We start from the raw sequence: 20736 nt of genomic DNA, 5'->3' as shown, positions 1-20736 counted from the left end.
GAGACAAGTTTATAGCTCTGAGTTCCTACATCAACAAAGTGGAGAGATCTGAGCCCAACAATTTAATGAGACATCTGAGCCTCCTTGAAAAAGAGAAGCAAGATAAACCTCAATCTAGTAGACAGAAAGGAATAATTAAAGTTAAATCAGAATTATTGAATTAGAATCCAAAAAAACAAAGAAAGAATCAACAAAACAAAGAGTTGGTTCTTCGAAAAAATAAACAAAATTGACAGACCCTTAGCAAATCTTATCAGAAAAAGAAGAGAACACACCCAAATTAATAAACTCAGAGATAAGAATGGAAACATCACCACAGAAACAACCAAGATTCAGAACATTATAAGGGACTACTTCTCAAACCTTTATGCTAATAAGTTTGAGAACTCGGCAGAAATGGACCTTTTTCTAGCAAATATCAACATGCCAAAACTAAACCAAGATGAGTTAAACCATCCTAACAGGCCCATACCAAGCATTGAAATAGAAACAGCAATGAGACCTCCCATCTAAGAAAAGCCTAGGACCAGATGGTTTTACAGTGGAATTCTACAAGGACTTCAAAGCAGAGTTCACATCAAGTTTGGTCTTATACCACCACTTGAGCCACAGCTCCACTTTCAGGTTTTTGCTGGTTAATTTGCGGCAGGAGTCTCACAGACTTTTCTCTCCAGTCTAGCTTTGAACCACAATCCTCAGATCTCAATGTTTCAAGTAGTTAGGATTACAGAGTGAGTCACTGGTGCTCAGCTACATTTGTGCCTTTTTAAAAACAGCATCAACTCTATGAATTAGTTCAAGAAAAAAAAGTTAGGGAAACTCCATCCTAACAAAACAAATCAAATATGGTGGTGTGCACATGTAATCCTATTTTGCATCCATAGATAGGAAGATCATGGTTCAAGTTAACCCCCTCCCCTAGCAAAAAAAAAAAATTGCTACTCTGAACAATAAAGCAAAAAGAACTAGGGACATGGCCCGCATATTAGCATTTGTACCTACAAAGTATAATGCTCTGAGTTCAAATTCCAGTACCACTGAATGAATAGTACCAAGGAATTCTTTTATAGGAAAACTATAGAAACATAAACCAATTTTTTTTCTGTTTCCCCCCTTTTGTTTTTACTTGTGTACCTTTGTATGTAAGTTTATCTGATTTGGGTAGGGGAAAGAGAAGCACAGGTAGGACAAAAGGTGAACTATTCAGCAGTGATACTATACAATTTGTCAGGGTGGTGGTGGGGGTCAAGAAAGAAAAAAACTGGGAGATGAGGGAGGGAATAACATTGTTCAAAAAGAAATGTACTCAATACCTGACTTATGGAACCGTAACCTTTACAATAAAAATTTTTCAAAAAAGGAAAAAACCCACATGTTCAATTAGCTAAAATTATTGGTAATGTTGAGCTATCATTAGTTATTTACCAGTTTCCCATGAGTTACATTTTTTTTGTGTGCTTATCTTTTTGCTAAAGGCAATTAAAAAATAAAAGACTTTCCCATCTTTCCTCTTAGAAACTTTTACCACTTTCTTGCCTGGGAAGTATACCTTCTAGTTAAGGCATTGGAAATTGTATTTAAAATACTGCCAGAGTTTAACCCAAAGCAAAAAGATGTTACCAGAATAAAGATCTAGGCTATCTTCAAGTCAAAGACCAACAATTCTCCCAAGAGTTGATACAAACTGGATTATTTAAAGCCATATGTAAAAATGAAGGGGCTATCTCCTCCAAAGCTCCATCTTTGAGAGCATTTATAGGGAAGGATAGGAGGATCCAAGTAGGCATGCGTTGTACTGAAAGGGGGGTCTTTACACCTTTGTATCTTCTTTATCCTTTTGTCTGGAACCTTGGAATAGATCTTAACTTTCTGAGGCTTATTCTACAGTTTCTAGATAGACATATCTATTGAACTAAAAACTAGGGGAGGGGGTTACATAGACATTCTGAGTCCTGTAAATCTAAAGAACTATTTAACAGTTAACCTCATCACCATTTTAGTGGGGCTTCTCTTTGGAATCTATAATGCTGGGCAAAATAGAGAGGATAGAGATCTTGGGAAAGGATTAGGGACCCTGGTGCCTTTGGCTCCTACCTGTAATCCTAGCTACTCAGGAGTTAGAGATCTGATGATCAGGATTCAAAGCCAGTTCGGGGGGGGAAAAAAAATCTTTAACTACCACAAAGCTATCAGTGGAGCTGTAGCTCAAGTGATAAAGTGGTAGCCTGGAGCACAAAAGCTCAAAGACAGTGCTCAGACTCTTGAGAGTGTTCAGTGCCTTGTTAAAACAGGAGAAGGTTGGAAGCATGAGAAGCACATTTTTAAGATTCAAAAATGTGATTCTTGAGTGAATGATTTTCTTACGGACACTGTTAGAGAGTCCATGGACATGTGAACATTTTTTAAAGAAATCATTAAGAACTTTAATGGAAAAGAGGGTTGAGGAGGACCTCAAAAAAAAGTTGTTGCATCCGGAAGATCTTGAGTTGGAGGCTATCCTGGGCTAGTTAGTAAGTTCCAGGCCCACCAAGACTATATATCAACAGTCTGCTTTCTAAAGAATTTTTATATCCCTGGGGCTGGGAAGGTGGCTCAGTGGTAGAGCGCTTGCCTTGCATGCATGAGGCCCTGGGTTAAATTCCTCAGCACCACATAAGCAAAAAGAAAAAAGCCAGAAGTGGCGCTGTGGCTCAAGTGGTAGAGCACTAGCCTTGAGCTGAAGAGCTGAGGGACAGCGCCCAGGCCCACAGTTCAGGCTCTCCCACCGGACCCCCCACCAAAAAAAGAATTTTTATATCCCTAAATCTAATCTTTTCTTATGAAAGTTTTCCATTCCAAGTACTTTATTGAGTAAAGGATTTACTCTTTCAGGTGCCTTTGTAAGGATTGGAAGGTCATAAAGGATGAATTTAATCATGATGGTGTCGTGGAAGACAAGTTTGAGTTAAAGAAATCACCTCGACTTAGCTTCCCAGCACACCTAGGCAGTATACCCAGTGCATCTCCACTGGAGTCTCCAAGTTTCCTCCTAGAAAATGTACAGTCAACCAAAGAGTCACAGAGAGAACTCCTTTGAAAGCCTAGTGCAATTGTTTATTAGCACTGTCAGAATATGGTCTCAGGCAAGACAGTATTTGAAATTAATATACTATTTGATTAGACTGATTGATTGTTCCTACAGCTGAAGATTTTAACATTCATTAGCCATATAAACTGGTCATTAGTCCTTTCCTTTATCAGCAAGCAAAGAATAAACAGAAATTCTAATAAAAATTCATCACAGTAAATGCACTCCCTATCTAAGTTACTGTGATGGCTGCTGGTATACTAGATTAACTGCGGCAACATTGGCAGCAGGAAAGATTTCTGTTAGAAAATTAAAAACTATCTTTTAATTAATGTTTGTTTTGTAACGGGACTCTTTTACACTTAAGCAAGCTGTGCAGATAATCTCTTACATACCCAGTATAATAAAGCACTAATGGGTATTTTATACTTAATGTGCTTGTGTAGTGTGCTTTAACGATGAGTTTAAGACAGCACTGAGAGCTTTGGGACAGTCCCACTAATGTGCTCCTGGTGAATCTTTCTTCCTATGATTATGGCATAAAAGCATCATAGACTGTTTTCTGGCTAGACATTTGAAATTATTTGAACTTACAATGACAAAAAGCAAACTATTATTGTTGTGACATCTCTTTCTATTTATCATGTCTCTACCTAATCTTTTTGGTTTTAATAACAGTTTCAAAGGGATGGTAAGAAGGGACAAATGAAATAGAACTCTTTATAAAGTGACTCAGGGCCTCTGGAGAGCAATTATATGTAACAATTACAGCTATCTAATATTGACTGCCTCGGCATTTCCACAATTTTCATCTAATACTTAGTATTAACTTAAAAGATAGTTTTCTCTCCCCTCTCAGGTGATAAAATTGGTACTTAGAAAAAACTTGTCCAATATTGTGATGCTGGTAAGCAGCAACAAATACTTCAACCAGTCTGCTAGTTCAAAAGCCATGCTCATCCATCTAACTGTCCAGCATAAGCTGTTTGTATTTGTGTCTGTAGGTGGGCCTATTGAGGCTGACAATACATTCATCACCTTTCTCAACTGCAGCATGAATCCAGATAGCTGGTAGCCAGTAAGGATAGTGAAGGAATCTTGATAGGACCTAGGGACTCATCTAGCTACTGTCCCAGAATGCAACAATTTCTACCCAAACAAGAGTCAAAGCAAGAAGTCCAAAGAAATATCAAGAGTCTCAAATGGACAGGCAGATAATACTGTAAGAGCACCTAAGTTACTATATCCTTGGGAGTCAGGAAAATCTTCAGACAGTTATTATTCTGAGGCAGGAGGAAAGTTGGAAGAAGAGACTCTGCCTGTGAGAAATAGAGGCAAACTGTGAGTTTAGTTAGTGAGAATGAAAGTGAAATCTCTGACACAGATGAAGAGTGGGAAAGAGAAGGCCTGGGGAACAACAATGAAATGATTGTTCTTTGATGCTCAAGGTAGATGAGGAAACCATGTTGTGGAAGCTCAAGATGTTTCTCATCTTGAGTCTGACTGGAAGCAAGGCCAAGTGCTGAAGGGGCAGACCTCTGAAAGGGAAAGGAATATACAGTAAAGGTCCTCTGGATCACAAATGACTCTATATAGTGGCTACAACTCTATTCTAAGACCCCAGACTAAAGGTGTTTCAAGTACAGAAGCCAAGAGTTGGGGAAAGAAGGAATTTGTCGCAGGTGGCTGCAGATAGTATTCCAGCATGGACACAGGAACTACAGTAGGCTACGTGTACACAGGACTTGAGAGAGATTCCAAACTACGCTTCACCTTCATGCACCTTACACTTTTGTCTTCACCCTATTTAAGATTTACAGTGTACAACAATCAATAGGAAATGGTTAATTCCACAGATTACTGTCTGACTATAATAATCTTAAATTTTAATCTATGTTATTGCCTTCATTGACAAGTTACTATTGAAATAAAATTCCGTCTCATAATTTTAGATGCTATATCAGAGAGGAAAAGTGTTGATAATTCTCCTGTCTTTGAAATTCATGCTTAAGAGAGTTTTATTTCCTGACTCTCCCAAGAGATTTTGAGGAAATTTTTTCTGCTGTGTTCACTCATTCTTATTTTCTTTTTTCCCTCCACACAGGAGACATTGAATGTTATCGAACCTGGTTTGATGGACCTAAATGGGATGAGTGAGGATGCCTTGGAATGGGATGAAACAGATATAAATAACAAGTTAATTAGTTTGAATGAAGAATTAAACGACCCAGATCTAAAACTCCAGCCTGTCATGCCTTCATTGAAGCTTGAAGAGACAGGCAATGAAGACCGTGGTTATGAGGAGGAAGCAAGTGACCATGGAGAATCTCAACATACCTCAAACGTTGCTGCACCCTCCAGTCCACCCATTTACCAAGTATACAGCCTTCACAACATTGAACTCTGTGAAGACAGCCATATGCCATTTCTGAAGAACAATCAAAAGTTCATTGGCATGACACAAAGTGGTGTTTTGACTAAGAGTCTCAGTAAAGACTCTTCGTTTTCATCTACAAAATCTTTGCCTGATCTTTTAGGGGGTTCCAGTTTGGGGAAGCCCTGCCTGTGCCTCAGTAGAGACATGAGCCAGAATTCTGGCAGTGAGAGTGGAATTGTCAGTGAAGGAGACACGGAAACAACTACCAACTCTGAACTGTGCTTGCTCAGTGTGGTAGATGGGTCCCTGAGTAACCTTGAAACCAAACATCTGGACCCAAAACTGGGGGTTGCAGTTAACATGTTAAAGCAACAAGTTAAAGATGAAGAGGAATGCATTAAGCTTCCAAATAACTCTCAATCATCCATCTCACCATTGGGTTGTGTAAATGGAAAAGCTGGAGATTTAAACAGTGTTACCAAACATACCCCTGATTGTTTGGGAGAAGAATTACAAGGAAAACATGATGTGTTTACATTTTATGATTACTCATACCTCCAAGGCTCAAAACTCAAATTACCAATGATAATGAAACAGTCACAAAATGAAAAGGCACATGTGGAGGATCCCCTTCTTCATGGTTTTTACTTTGACAAAAAATCCTGCAAATCTAAACATCAGACTTCAGAGCTACAACCAGATGCTCCTCCCCACGAAAGGATTTTGGCAAGTGCACCCCATGAATTGGATCGCAATTCCTATAAAAGTACCAATATAGAGAAGACATTTGCCGGCATTCAGACTGCCAAACCGCTCTGCCTTTTATCTCGTAGTTCATCTGTTGAGTCCCTTTCTCCAGGGGGTGATTTATTTGGATTGGGCGTCTTTAAAAATGGCAGTGACAACCTCCAGAGAAGTACTTCTTTAGAAAGTTGGTTGACATCCTATAAAAGCAATGAAGATCTTTTTAGCTGTCACAGCTCTGGGGACTTAAGTGTGAGCAGTGGCTCTGTTGGTGAACTGAGTAAAAGGACACTAGATCTTCTGAATCGTTTGGAGAATATCCAGAGCCCTTCAGAGCAAAAGATAAAGAGAAGTGTCTCTGACATCACTCTCCAAAGCAGTTCTCAAAAGATGGCCTTTGCTGGCCAGATGTCATTGGACATAGCATCTTCTATCAATGAAGATTCAGCAGCATCTCTTACAGAACTTAGTAGCAGTGATGAGCTTTCTCTTTGCTCAGAGGATATTGTGTTGCACAAGAACAAGATCCCGGAATCAAATTCATCCTTCAGGAAGCGCCTGAATCGTTCAGTGGCTGAGGAAAGTGATGTCAATGTCAGCATGATCGTTAATGTCTCCTGCACCTCTGCTTGCACTGATGATGAAGATGACAGTGACCTGCTCTCCAGCTCTACACTCACGTTGACGGAAGAGGAACTGTGTATTAAAGATGAGGATGATGACTCCAGTATTGCAACTGATGATGAAATTTATGAAGAATGTAACTTGATGTCAGGACTGGACTATATAAAGAATGAATTGCAGACCTGGATTAGGCCAAAACTTTTCATGACAAGAGATAAGAAACGGTGCAACTTCAGCAATAATATGAAGGGCAGTAAAGATGGGAGCAGTACTGAGGTGACTAAGCCCTCTGATACCCTCAACATTGAGGCGCTTCTAAACAGCTCCATAAAATGTCTTTCCGAAAACAATGGAAATGGTAAGAATTCGTCCCATACTCATGAGTTTGAGACTAAAGGTGAAAATAAGAAAAATATTTTCAAAGTTAGTAAGGATCCATATGTAGCAGACATGGAAAATGGCAATGTTGAAAGTGTTCCAGAAAAGCAAAAGGCTAAACTGAATGAGAATTCGAAGACATCAGAGAATCTTGGTTCAAATGAGGAAAAGATTTCAGAAAGTGAGTATTGTATGTGTAAAACATTTGTGGATGGCTCAGATGATTCAAATATTGCTAGAAAGGAATTTGTTCCAGAAAATGCTAGACATCTTCCAAAGAAATGTCCAAATCACCACCATTTTGAAAATCAAAGTGCTGATTGCACTCCTATTGAGAAGTCTTGCCCAGAAATGGCTTTAGAAACCAGAGTTAACAGCAGACAAGACAGTGATATACGGAAATCTTCATCTAATGATGTGCCAAGTGTGGCTGGAAAATCTGCTAGTTGCTGCCTAGCACTTGAACAAAATGAAACAGAGGAAAATGCTTCTATCAGCGACAATGCTTCCTGTTGTGACTGTGAACCAGATGTTTTCCTTCAAAAAGATGCTGAAGATTGCTCAGTACATGACTTTGTGAAGGAAATCATTGACATGGCTTCAACAGCCCTAAAAAGCAAATCTCAACCTGAAAATGAGGTAGCTGCTCCCACTTCATTAACTCAGATCAAGGAGAAAGTGTTAGAACATTCTCACCGGCCCATCCAGCTAAGAAAGGGGGACTTTTATTCCTACTTGTCTCTTTCATCTCATGACAGTGATTGTGGGGAGGTTACCAATTACATAGATGAGAAAAGCAATACTCCATTGCCGTTAGACGCAACCGACTCGGGCTTAGATGACAAAGAAGACATTGAATATTTCTTTGAGGCCTGTGTTGAGGATGAGCCTAATGGAGAGGAACCCTGTTTCTCTAGTGCTTCTCCAAAGGAAGCTGCGGTTCCCAATGAAGCTACCGGGTCAGCACAAGCAATGGCAAGCTCTTCTATGTTCAATGATATTTCTCTCCTAGCTGATGATGCCCATGTGGTGCCTCTTTCAAGACCTCCCCCTCAGGAAGAAGCTGACATCAGAAGGGAAGTAGATGATTGGTCCCAATCCTCCCAAGGCTGTGCAGAATATTCAATAATTACTCCTTCAGGGGTGGGGAGTGAAAAAGAAAGTTCAGGAAATCCAGATGTTTCAGGAATGCCAGAACATGACACTGCTTCAGCCAAATCTAGTGTTCTTGACCTCTCCTTGAAGGCAAGTCAGCCAAAAGACAAGGCTGTGCTACATCCCAGCCCCCAAGCTTTAACCTGTAAAGAAAATCTTCTAAGCATACAAGAAGAACATCATAAAAATATGCATAGGTAGAATGTAACACCCCTACAAGCATGAAAATCATCTCATTGAAAGGTATGTATAAGTCTTTGCGTGATATGTATACTTTTAATATGAGTCTGTACCCACGAAAGCACAATAGAAGAAAAGACTAGGCAGAATGACCAGTCATGGCACGTGTTTATCCAAACAAGTTAGTGAGATAGGAGAAATACTCTCAATAAGGAAAGTAACTGTGCAGCAGAAAGGACAAAACAGTTTAAAAACTGACATTTTTAGTGACAATATCTTTACTCCATCATTCTGGCAGGAATACAAAATTTGAGAAAGTAGAAGAGCAATTTAGGGCTGCAAATTCTTCCACCAAAGGAGGGAAGAAAAGGGTTATCCAAGTTGCACTTACACTTGGTGATCAGAATGCATGCGTAGTAGCAACAGTGCCCACTTCAGTTCTGGCTGCCCAGCCATCCCCTTCAATGCCTGAAGACAAACAATGATTAGGCTAAAGGCTCTGTCTTCTGATTTGGGCCTCCCTTTTATGCTTCTGTCTGATGTAACTATCATCACGTTTGCTTCCCCAGTGTAAGGCAGTGCTGTCACCGTTCCTAATCACGGCCATGTCTGGGAATTCAAATAGGAGGGGAAAGTTGATGTTAAAGAAGAGGCTCTTATTTATCCACACACAGAGGGAGAACAGGCCCAGAAAGCCAATGCAGAGAGAATACATGACAAGTTAATGGCGTCTTGATCAAAACAGAATTTTTGAATTTTGCCTAAAGGAGACAGGCTGATTTCCATCAATTTTTTTAAAAAAGTCATTCCATTCTTCATATTAAATAAGACAGCTATTGATTGATAATTCTGAGATGATGATGTCTCTCTGAAAGCGACACAAAGATTTTCTTATTTCCCATTCCTAAACCCCAGTGATGAATATACTTTCTCAATCAAGTTTTAAGAAGAACATTTGAGCTTTCAAACGTGAGAGTTGCATTTCACCAAGGTGTGAGGTGCTTAGTGCCATCTCCACCCCCACTCCAGAGGCCTAATGCCGTAACCTAAACTCGTGCTATAGGAAATGAATTACAGAAGCAATCTACCCTAATTTGTTAACTTATTCAAATAACAGTTATTATACTTAACTATGCTAAAGATTATCTTTTTTGTGGCAGATTGTTTATTTTTTGATGAGCCTAATTACTGATTTTCTAAAAGTAATTTACATTTATTACAAATACATCTTTTAAAATGTGACAGATAAATGTTGTTCCCATAATGTATTATGAAAAAAGTTACTATTTAAAAACACATTATTTAATTTGAAAGATGAATGGCAAACATCATTATTTTTTTCCTGCAACACCTGTGCCCCGAGCTCATTAAAATGTGTGATTCTGCGTGGAGCTGCTAGAAATGGGGAGCGAGGGGGGAAATCTATACCATCCATATACCCTAAAAATAAACTCAGTATGCAAAGTTGAAGAAAGGCATCTACTTGCTAATATTGCTCAACTAATTTTCTGTGTTTTAGATTCTATTTACAATTGGCTGCAAGAGGGAACAAAAGTAGGAGAGAGAGAAATGTATTTTCTGTGAGTTGTATCCACCCTATAATCACATTCGCTATCAGTATGCAGTAAAACTGACCATTAAGTGAGAGAAACTGCAATTCCATAAGCCGCTTCAAAACAAGTTCTATTAGAACTGATTGTACTGTGGGCCTTGCCAACCTCTGCAGAAGGGCTGGTAGAGCCTGGCTGATTTTGTTTTCTGAAAGGGGATAAAAGCTTGAAAGCAACACCACTCTGAGCGTGACATCATGTGACTGTGACCCTCAAGTCACCAGTCATGCTGAGATCCAGAACTGAGAAGCTTTGGTACTGGAGCAGCATCTAGGATGCATTCTTCTTTTTTGATCCTTGGAGAGTTTCTTCTCTCCCTTACAGAGAAATAGAATTGAAATTAAATGTAAATGATGAGCTGCTCAATCTTAGACTTGAGGGATGTGAATGTGCTGATGGATCTATGTAATGCTCACATTTACAAGAAGAGATGGTCTAAAAGTATCAGCTGGACTGCCTACTGCCTGCTGGTCAGCAAGATTTTGTTGAGCCCTCATGATGTGTAGACATCTTGGACAAAGGGAGAAATGACCAATGTTACTTCTGTAGCATTCACATTGCCCCCAAGTGACTAGAACTATTTAAGTAGCTATACTTACTAGTCCTATTCAGTCATTAGCATCAGATACTCGGGAGTAAATATTCACATATTATTAGCATCACTTGGACAAGTTATTTAATCTGAAATGGTTGCCAGGCCTTCAGTATTTGATCTCAAAGATACAAAGTAAAGTTGTTGTATCTTAACTGCTATCATTATTCTACCAAGGATATTCAAGAAAAACAACAGCAAAGGCAGGGCTTTTTAAAGCCATTTGATTTGAAGCCATCAGTTGGGGTACTGTTTTTCTCAGGACAATAAAATCCACCATATGCAATTGGTTAGGCTTTTTTCTAGATATAAGTTCTCAGATGACGAAATGATTACAATTCCATCAAGAAGAAATACCAGTTGGAATTGAGAATACTGTCTTCTAATACAGTCATAAATCTTTTCCCCAAAATTTTAAAAGGGTTTTATTGACCACGTTCTAATTAAAAACCTGCTGAAACTGTTTGGGAAGCTTTAACGTGATCTAACAGTATGCATTTGCACAACTTCCAGACAAACTGCTGTGCTTTTCACTATTTTCATTTATGTGTCATGTTTCTATAAAAATAGAGAGGTCAGTTACAGCAAATCACTTCAAAGGCAAGGTAACTGGATAGATCCAGCTCTCTCTGCCTAATTTGGAGGAAGCACATAATGTATGTCTGGAGTGCCTCCTAGGACCTGCCTAAGAGATGTACTTTGCACTAATCTTTTTGCTGTATTCTGACAGTTATTTCTTCATAATCCTCATCATAAGCCTCTGATCTTTGATGAATGGTTTAACCCTAAACTTCAGGCTGGATAAATCCTATGGTATAAAAAAATTAACTCATCACATGCAGCTAGGGTGAACAGTTTTTCTTTTCCTTTTGGTTTGCTTTGATGATGATGTTTTGGGGTCTTAGCGTGGGGGGGGTAGAGTGGGTTATATTTACTTAGATGTGTGTATGTGTGTGTGTGGTGCGGGTAGAGTGGGTTATATTGACTTAGATGCATTTATTTCCATTAGACATTTTTAGTTTGCTTTGCCTACTTTATTGGTCTGTAAATGTGATAGTTGTTAGCCCACAGACTTTTCGATTTTACACAATTGTTTTTATTTCTGTAGGCTCGAACACACACAGATTCCGTTCAGAGTGTTGTTGCTCAGGTTTTACAAACTGAGAAAGCTACAAGAGCAAACATTGCTCATGTACACAACATGGATTCTCAGTCTCTTAAGTGGATTCACACTGAGTGGTCTTTCTCAATGCTGGCCAAGCATGTTTAAGAAACTACCTTTGGGGATTGTATATTAATAGGTCATTAGACGTTTTATAAAATTTACTTTTAAAACTACTTTAATAAATCAAGGTTATGTTGTGTGTTTTAATTATCCAGCATTTCTGAACAACTTAGCCTTGCCATGCTAAATAACAAAGATTTTTTTCAACATAGTCTTTCTCTTTCTCTCTTATACACAGATAAACACACACACATATACACACACACTCTGAATTTGTGCCTCAGCCAGGTTCGTCTATTTCCAAGTGGGCCAAGTTGAAAGAATTGATTATCCAGAGAGAATTGAATGCCAGCTTTCAGTAAAACCAGATTTGCCTCACCTTAGGATTTCCTACTCAGAAGCCAGATTTCAGATGAATCATGTCCTCAACATTTGAACAATGCAGCATGCTTTCTTGAATTACTACATTATTTTACTGTGCCAAATTTTGTTCCATCTGTTTCTGTCCATCTCCCCTATTCTGCTAACTTTTCTTCTCTCCCAAACTTCCTATGGTTTCAGCCAGACCACATTTTGTTAAATGTTTTTTTTCTCTTATAAGGTATTGCAAGTGAGTAGAAAAAACACAGTAAGCTAGCAAGAATGAGAATATCTGGTTTTAGATGGGTAAAAAAAAAAATGGTCTAATATCACACTCCTGAAGCAGTTTAAACCACAGTGAGCAAAACCTTGCCTTAGTTGAGAGTTGAAGACCTAACACAATTGCATCCTGCATTGCCCAAACCTGTCATTTAAATATTCCTCACATTTGACCAATTAATTTTAGCCATTTAGAAATAAGCAGAACAGACTGAGTTTGGAACAAATTTATTTAAGCCATCAGATGTACCAAAATAATTGAATTGGTTTCAGTTCCACAGAGAAGTCTTACCTTAAATGTAACACATTAGTATTTGAGCTAGAAATCATAATTATCCCTTTTTATAGTCAAGGATGGGAACATTTAGGATTATAACAATGTTATGAATATTTCAGTATCATATAATAGGGCAGTTGTTCGATACTACACATAAAGTCACTGAGGGGGGGCTGGGAAGATGGCTCAGTGGTAGAGCGCTTGCTTGGCATGCATGAGGCCCTGGGTTCGATTCCTCAGCACCACATAAACAAAAAGAAAAAAGCCGGAAGTGGCGCTGTGGCTCAAGTGGTAGAGCGCTAGCCTTGAAGAGATGAGGGACAGCGCCCAGGCCCAGAGTTTAGGCCCCATGACCGAACCCCCCAAAAAAAAAAGTCACTAAGGGAAAGGTCAGAACCAGGAGCTAAGGCTCTCAATCTGTGCATCATTGTTTATACCTGGCTGTGTCACTTGATATCAGCTACTCCAAGTTTCATACAAACTTGAACTTATCTGGAGTGTTTAAAGCTGAGTTCAAACACAAAGAAGTGGATGGCCCAGAGCAAAGGTCAAACTTCATTTTTCTTGTTTTCTTTAGCACTACATCTTTAAAGGCAATGTATTCTTCACAACTATAATGAAATATGTTTGTAAGTAATGTAAACTTTAAGCTATTAAATTCATGACTTGTATTTTATAAATTCCTTCTTTACAGAACATTAGCAAGTAATCCCCAAATGTTAGCCCCCTTCATTCATGGTGCTTAAAGGACTTAGTTTTGCAAATGAAGACACTTCTGAAACCTTACTTGTCCCTTCTTTGTTTCTTTTAGATAGCCTGGCTCTAACCTGGGGCTCCTGGCTGTAACCTCCAGCCCTGGACTGGTCTCTGATTCCATCCTGTTGTCACTGCCGTTTGTCCCATTGACTTTCCTAAGATGAATCTTCCTTCTGAATGCCGTTTGTCCACGTGGGCTTTGTGATCTGGATGTCTGCAAATGGTTCTATTTAGGTGATCATCTTTGAAGTTCAACGAAGCTGCTTGTTCTCCCATGGATTCCTGTCCCAAACTACCTCTGTCAGCCCACTTCTCCCCTTTCCTATCTGCTCCTTAAAGGTCTATACTTCACCAAAATTGATGGCCTATTAAATTCACTGTCTGGAATGACTCCCGATCCCTTCCTGCCAGTACTTGACCAATTTCATGTATCCTAGATTTTTTTTTAATAGTATGATACCTATGTCTATTGCAAGAGGTTTACCTAAAAAGCAAACAATTCATTTGATTGTGGCATAGAGAACACTGGTTCTTCTTTCAAAATTAAGCGACTTTTTAAAGCGCTATCTATTTATTTCATTTAAATAATGATCTATGCAGCACTTCAAGAAACAACTCTAACAGTGTTGTGTATTATGAACTGGTGACATTCAACTATTAAAATATGTAAAACATTTTGTTTCTCAATGCTTCTTTAGGTGGTAATGAGAAAAAAGTTGTGTTTTTTTATTTTAAAAAGTGTGCCTTGCTTGTATTTCTTATAACCATTTATTAAAAAGCTGCTTTCATGGTAAAAGTATGTTAGTTTGAAAAGAGGAAATAGCAAGGTTAAGACATGTGAATAATTTCTGTATATATCTATAACCAAGTACAAACATTGATGTATAATGACAGTATAAAATGCTTTCATGTTTATGATGTCTAGTGATGTGGAAAATATAAGCCTTAAATTCATTAGATTGCATGGTAATTAAAATTGGCTTGATAACAATAGTTTATTGGGGGAAAAGGAAAATTAGTGATCTCTTCTACCTATGTTCCTTACCAAATTGCTGCATCTGATTCTGAAAAATATAACAACTAATAGCCTCTGCAATGTCCATATTGCATAAGAGGCTTAAAATTACTAAAACTACACACTAGACATGAAGCCTTTTAAGCCTTCTTAAAATCTTTCTGGCCACTCATTTTGAAATAGCAAGTAATTAAAGGCCAGTTCCTCTAACCAATAAAATTCATAGTATATATTTTATTTCTTTTTATTATTAAGAGTTAATTGATGTGGGATTTCAGGATACTCTTGTGTGTCTTTATTTATTTAAACAATTGCTTTGGATGGGTTTTTTAGAAAGATGGTAGAAAAGTATAGAAAAAGTAATCTATTATTTTTATTTAAATTATAGATTTCAAGTATATTTATCTTGTGTAAAAGAAAGCAGCAAAGAAATATTTCATTTGATCTCTACTGAGTCTTGTTAAATGTAGTTGTAAACTTATAATTCCTACTAAAGTGCCTCACACAGTAGGTATTTTATAGTAATGTGCTGAATGGAAATATTGAATTAGGAAACATGGATGACATATCTATCTCTTCACTTGGAGAGACTTACATTAAAACATCTACATGACAAGAAAGACATATGCTGTATAAAACCACCTGTAACATATAATCAATGATAAGATATCAAAAGGGGAAAGAGTGTTATGGTTTCACATGTCACAAAAATGACAATCATTCATTCAGCAGATAGTTCATTATCATTCCTTATCTGCAAGACACTGCACTGGGTTCAAGGAATGAAATGGTGAAAAGACAAAGGTCCTGCCCTGGAGGCTTATGTACATTAAGGACACTGTGAATACCAAAACACACGCAGCAGGTGACCTACAATGAGGAAGAGAGACACTACCGTGAGAAGTATGAAAGAAGCAGCAGTGAGGGACAAGAAGAAGAAAAAGGGTTAGGAGAGAGCAGAAAGTTAGCCAATAGAATATTAGTGGAGTTTTATTGCAGGGATAATAGGAGAAAAGGCCAATTAGAAGGATTTAGTGGAGGGAATTTTTGAAAGTTAAGTTGGAGCTTTTGTATGGAGTACACTAGGTAGTAGGAATTTTGAACAGTGTTTGTTTTGCACCTGATTTTGTTTTGTAATTAGAACACTTAAACACTGCTTGTTTGTAATTCTACCACTTTTATCACTTTATATTTTGTGCCCCTTATAATCTTTTCCATATATAAATTTCTTAAACAGTGGCCCATTATAGGCTTTTGAATAGTTATTGATTTCTTCTAAAGGTGTTTTCTTTGCAGTGTTCAAAAAGTGTTCACGAGAATCACTGTGGGGAGAAATAAGAGGTAATTGTCTAGTTAGGAGGCAGCCATAGAAAATAAACTAGGATGAGACAGTAGTAGAATATACAGTATATTGGCCCAGGGATGTGGAGAAAGAAAAAGTCCTAAGAGTATTTTGTACCTCTGTTTGAATATGGTATTATTTTACACACTGAAACAACCTCCATTTTTCTTAGGTATTTATTAATGTCAAATGTTTATCTGTTGGTAAAACATTCAAAGAATTAATTTGATTATGTTGTTCTATTTACCTATTATAAACTCATAGAAGACCTTGATGTGTTGAACGTATTTTTTAACTATCTACTTAATGTTGACACCAGAATTTTATCTTGACTTCCAGGCTTATTGAGCAATGCCATTTCCAGTTAGAAGAGGTGGAATAGTCTCAATCTCACACTGCATGCTGATATTACCTCCCCAGTTCCCTCAACACCAGTTACACCAACATTGCCTGCACACTTCCTGGAACAATGGTTTGTTATCTATTAAAGCAAACCATTCGACTGCTGGGCATGTCTCTTTGTTAGAATATTCTTTCATAAGTTGCTAAAATGCACAGGTAACTCCCTAGCCCACCTTCTGGTTTTAGTTGCTAGTCCTAATTCTGTCTTATGGAGCAGCTCAGAATGTTTTTACTGTTTTTCATGGCAACCCTGAAGGCAATTGAGGCCAGTTATTCATCCTTTCCCAACCATTCTTCCTGCCTTTCATCTGCCATGACTTTCAGATTCATTTCAACTTGACTGAATGTTAATAGACAGAATCCTTAAAACCGAGGCACTGTCTTCATCATTATACATGTAGAAAGTATCTGCACATTTAAGTGATAAGTCTTCTATATTCAAGATATATGTTTATTCTATTATTGTAAATTTCAATAAATAAATAAATAAGCAAATAAATAAGAATCCATGACTTCATTCAGTGGTCCAGGTTCAATTCTGGAGTCATTTGAATCATTTCCTTATAGTGAATCCAAATCTACACTGTGTCTCTTTCCATTTATGTTTCATTGATTCACTCATTCACTTTTGAGTGGCTGTACGAGGCACTAGGTGTAACAACAGATGAACCAAGTCAACTGAAACATGGTCTCTAGCTCCAAAGGTTTACAGGTTTTCTTCAAGTGCTTGTCATGTCATTGAACAGAGCGATTCTGAGTTTTCTCCAAATTAAATGATGACACACGCACTTTTTTCTTGTCTAGTTTCTCTGTTTTCAAAAACATGATGAGCGAAGAAGTCTGCCAGATTATCTGGATCTGACTACTAGAAGTGAAGTGAAGGGTATAATAACTGAAATTTTTTCAGGTTTCTGGTTACTGAATAAATATGCATTTTGTACAAACAAACAATTTGGAGTTAGGGCTATTGAAAACCTGGGTTTAATTAGTTTGTTGTGTTTGTTTCATCCAGCTTACATTTTATCCATTCTATATAATTCCTGGGGACGAAATAGTTGAGAATATCAAAGCAGAGGGAAATGATCCAGCTGTTTCTTACAGATAAAATTGCTTTAATTACCAAATGAAGTTGGAATTATTTTAGAATTTTAAGGCATAACTGATTTTTTTAAACACCATACAATTCTTACATTTCAAATATAATTTTAACCAAGTAAATTTACAGCTATCACTATTATATGTAATTTTCCTAATTCTTATTTTGAAAATTTTAGACATTTCTACAGGTATGAAAATTTGGCTTTTTTTACAAGCCAAAAGAATAGTAGAAGGACATTCACATAATCATTATGCAGACTTAGTTATTGTTAATATTTGGATATATTTACTTCCTCCTCTCCCTTTTCTTCCCTTCCTTTTTCTCTCGTGTCTCTTCTTTGCTCCTTTCTCTCTTCCTTCCTCCACACACATACAAATTTTCTGTTTGATTGAATCCTATGAGCAAAAAGGCAGAAATGATTTTCTACAAGTATATAATACCATCTTCATACTCAAGAAATCTAACATTGATATGACTGTATCATCTGGTAATCCATATTAAGATTTAATAAATACCCAAATACTTCTTTTAGTTGTTTTAGTTTTAATACAGACTCCAAACAAAGACCGCCTATTGGTTTTATTTTTTTATATTTTCTGATGCTTGAACATTTCTCATGCCTTTTGTTTTTCTTTCTTTGGTCTTTCACAGCTTTGACTTTTTGAAGAGTCCCAGTTTTGTTGAATGGCACACACACAGTCTAAATGGATCCAGTTGTTTTCTCCTTATTAAGCATGGGATAAACTTTTATATTTTGCTATATATAGTACATAGATAATGTTGTGTTCAACTCTTGAACATCGGTAAATTATTCACTGACATTCTTAATGTGTCTTGAAGTTCACAATTCACTCATTTTCTAAAGCAGGGATCAACAAATCCAGCCTACTGCCTATGTTTGTTTGACAGGAAAGGTAAGATGAATTTTGAGTGATTTAAAAATAGAATAATATCTCATGACATAAAAGATTATATGAAATTCAGATTTTGATGTCCATGAATATAGTTTTATTGGAACACAGCCACACATATTTGTTTACATATGGTTGATTTCATACTATGAGTAATATAACTACAACAAAAACTATGGGTTCTTCAAAGCCTAAAATACTTTTTATTTGTTGTATGGCAAAATGTTTCTTATACTTGAGCTATTATATTCTAAATTCAGACACCGTGTTCTTAGAAATAGATAGCTTTCAGTTTGCAAAAATAATGTAATATAGAAGGTCCTGAAAATCTGGAAAAATCTTTCTAGATTTCATTGCATTCTTGACTTTGGTCCCATATTACTTTAGAAAATAAAATGTGCTTTGTTTAACAAATGAAGATTGTTCTACATCTGTAATTTAAGAACTTAAATTTAGTTCACTATCAGTAGTAATTTTAGTCAATTATAGACTACATAGTTCAATCAAACCCATCAGAAAAATTGGCACAACCTAAACCTATCTCAACATACCAATAAATTGAAATCTTTCTCTAGATGGTTTTGAAGGCAGTTCAAGGAACTAAATCAGGCCATTTCAACCCAAACAGTAATAATTGTGTATGGCACATCTTCATTTTTCTATCAGAAATAAAAAAATCCTAATGCACCAACAGAATAATTTTGCAACCTAGACTCTGCTGTTAGTATACACTCTTCTTTTTTGTCCCAATACTGAGGATTGAACCCAGGGCCTGTGCACATGCTAAGCATGTTTTCTACCACCCAAACTATACCTACATCCTTAACACTTTTAATGAATAGAATATATGCAATATAAATGGTCTTCTTTTTTCTTTTCTTTTTTCCTCTAAATTTTCCTTTGGCAGACTGTCCATGCCTATCAAGGGTACACATGAGTAAGTGCTTTTAGTCACTTCTTTAAAATAATAATTGAATTTAATAACTTAATGTTTTAATTTAATAATTAATCACATACTTTACACATAACAATGGCCTTTAATTTGAAATTTTCCACACTTCTGTTTTCAAATTGAAATAAAATAATGAGCAAATTAGGTCTACAATAGTAAGATTTCTTCCAAAAAGGAATTCTTGTCCAATAATCCTGAAGATTATTCTGACTCTTGATTAGAGGGCTCTTACCAAAGCAGACATACATAACTTGTCCTTGTGTTTGAAAGCAAATTAAGGCCTGCAGAATGTCACTTTTCTCAGGTTCTTTTCCATTATAATGCACAGACTTGAAATGTGTTCCCATGTGTTAGACCATCTTAGGTCACTAGGACAGTTAAAATATTTTAGACTGGAAAATTTATAAACAAAGAAGCTCCTTGTTTGTTTGGCTAGTCAGTTTATTTGTTTTTTGGCTATACTGGGGGATTGAACTTAGGGTCTCAAACTTGCCAGTCAAAGCTCTACAACTTGAGTCATGCCCCCAAAAAAGAAGCTTACTGCTTAAAGTTGTAAATGCCCAAGATCAAGGCAACAGAAAATTCACAAAGTGCTTGCTCTCCAGTTCCTTAATGGTGCCTTTTTGCTATGTTTTCACATGGTTGAAGGGGTGATGAACAAGCTTCCTCAAGACTACTTAACAAATACATTAACCCTATTCATGAGAGTTCCAGTCTCACAACTTGATCATCCCCCAAAGACTCCCAAACCTTAATACTATGACTTTGGGTATTATGGGTCAATATAAGATTTTGGGACAGGGCGGGTGTCGGACCAGGTCAAGAGAGTTTTATAGACTTTTGCCAAATGTTAATAAACCATTTTCAGTATAGAAAGTATGCTGCCTCTCCCCTCCAGCTTCAAGAAAGATGTCCTAATGCAGCTGACTGTAATGATACTACTTTAAAAAGTAATTTTGAAGCCAATTTAAGTTTTATTTTTAAAAAATTCCTAACTTCTTATACTTCAGTTACAAACCTTGTAACATCATTTTTGAGAGCCACTGAATCTGAAACTTAACACTGTATTGTCTTGCCTGAAATAAGAGAGATGCCCCCAAACCTGGAAGTGAGCTCCCAAAGCATAAGAGAATCATCCCCAAACCACCCAAGTATGAGTAGCCTCATGATCCAAAACAACACTGAGTTTTTTGGTGTGTATGTTTCTCGGAAGAAACAAAAGGATCAATGTAAAATGTAATTTAACTTGGCCTCATTTATCTTGGCAAAATCAGCAATTCTGGTGATTTGTCCCATGTAACTGTCCACCAGTAACCATCAGATCAGAAGGTAGGGAGCATCAGGGTTTTCTAGGTGTGCCAAAAGTGTTTTACGCCTCTCTCATGAAATCT

General features: G+C 37.1%; 1 protein-coding gene across 1 annotated transcript in view; it reads left to right on the top strand.

Annotated features, from left to right (window-relative positions):
- The window catches only part of Akap6 (A kinase (PRKA) anchor protein 6), a 465374-nt gene extending 449914 nt beyond the window's left edge, over nt 1-15460 (top strand). Inside the window, exons 13-14 of the mRNA XM_013033451.1 lie at nt 5172-8588; nt 13680-15460. Coding sequence (XP_012888905.1) covers nt 5172-8546 — 3375 coding nt within the window. The 3' untranslated portion in view covers nt 8547-8588; nt 13680-15460. The remainder of the gene's footprint in view (nt 1-5171; nt 8589-13679) is intronic.
- The last annotated feature ends 5276 nt before the right edge of the window (nt 15461-20736 follow it).

This window comes from Dipodomys ordii, unplaced genomic scaffold (assembly GCF_000151885.1).
Source record: "Dipodomys ordii isolate 6190 unplaced genomic scaffold, Dord_2.0 Scaffold168, whole genome shotgun sequence".
Taxonomy (NCBI): domain Eukaryota; kingdom Metazoa; phylum Chordata; class Mammalia; order Rodentia; family Heteromyidae; genus Dipodomys; species Dipodomys ordii.
Note: the sequence above shows the minus strand (reverse complement) of the source record. Positions and strands in the feature narration are given on the sequence as shown.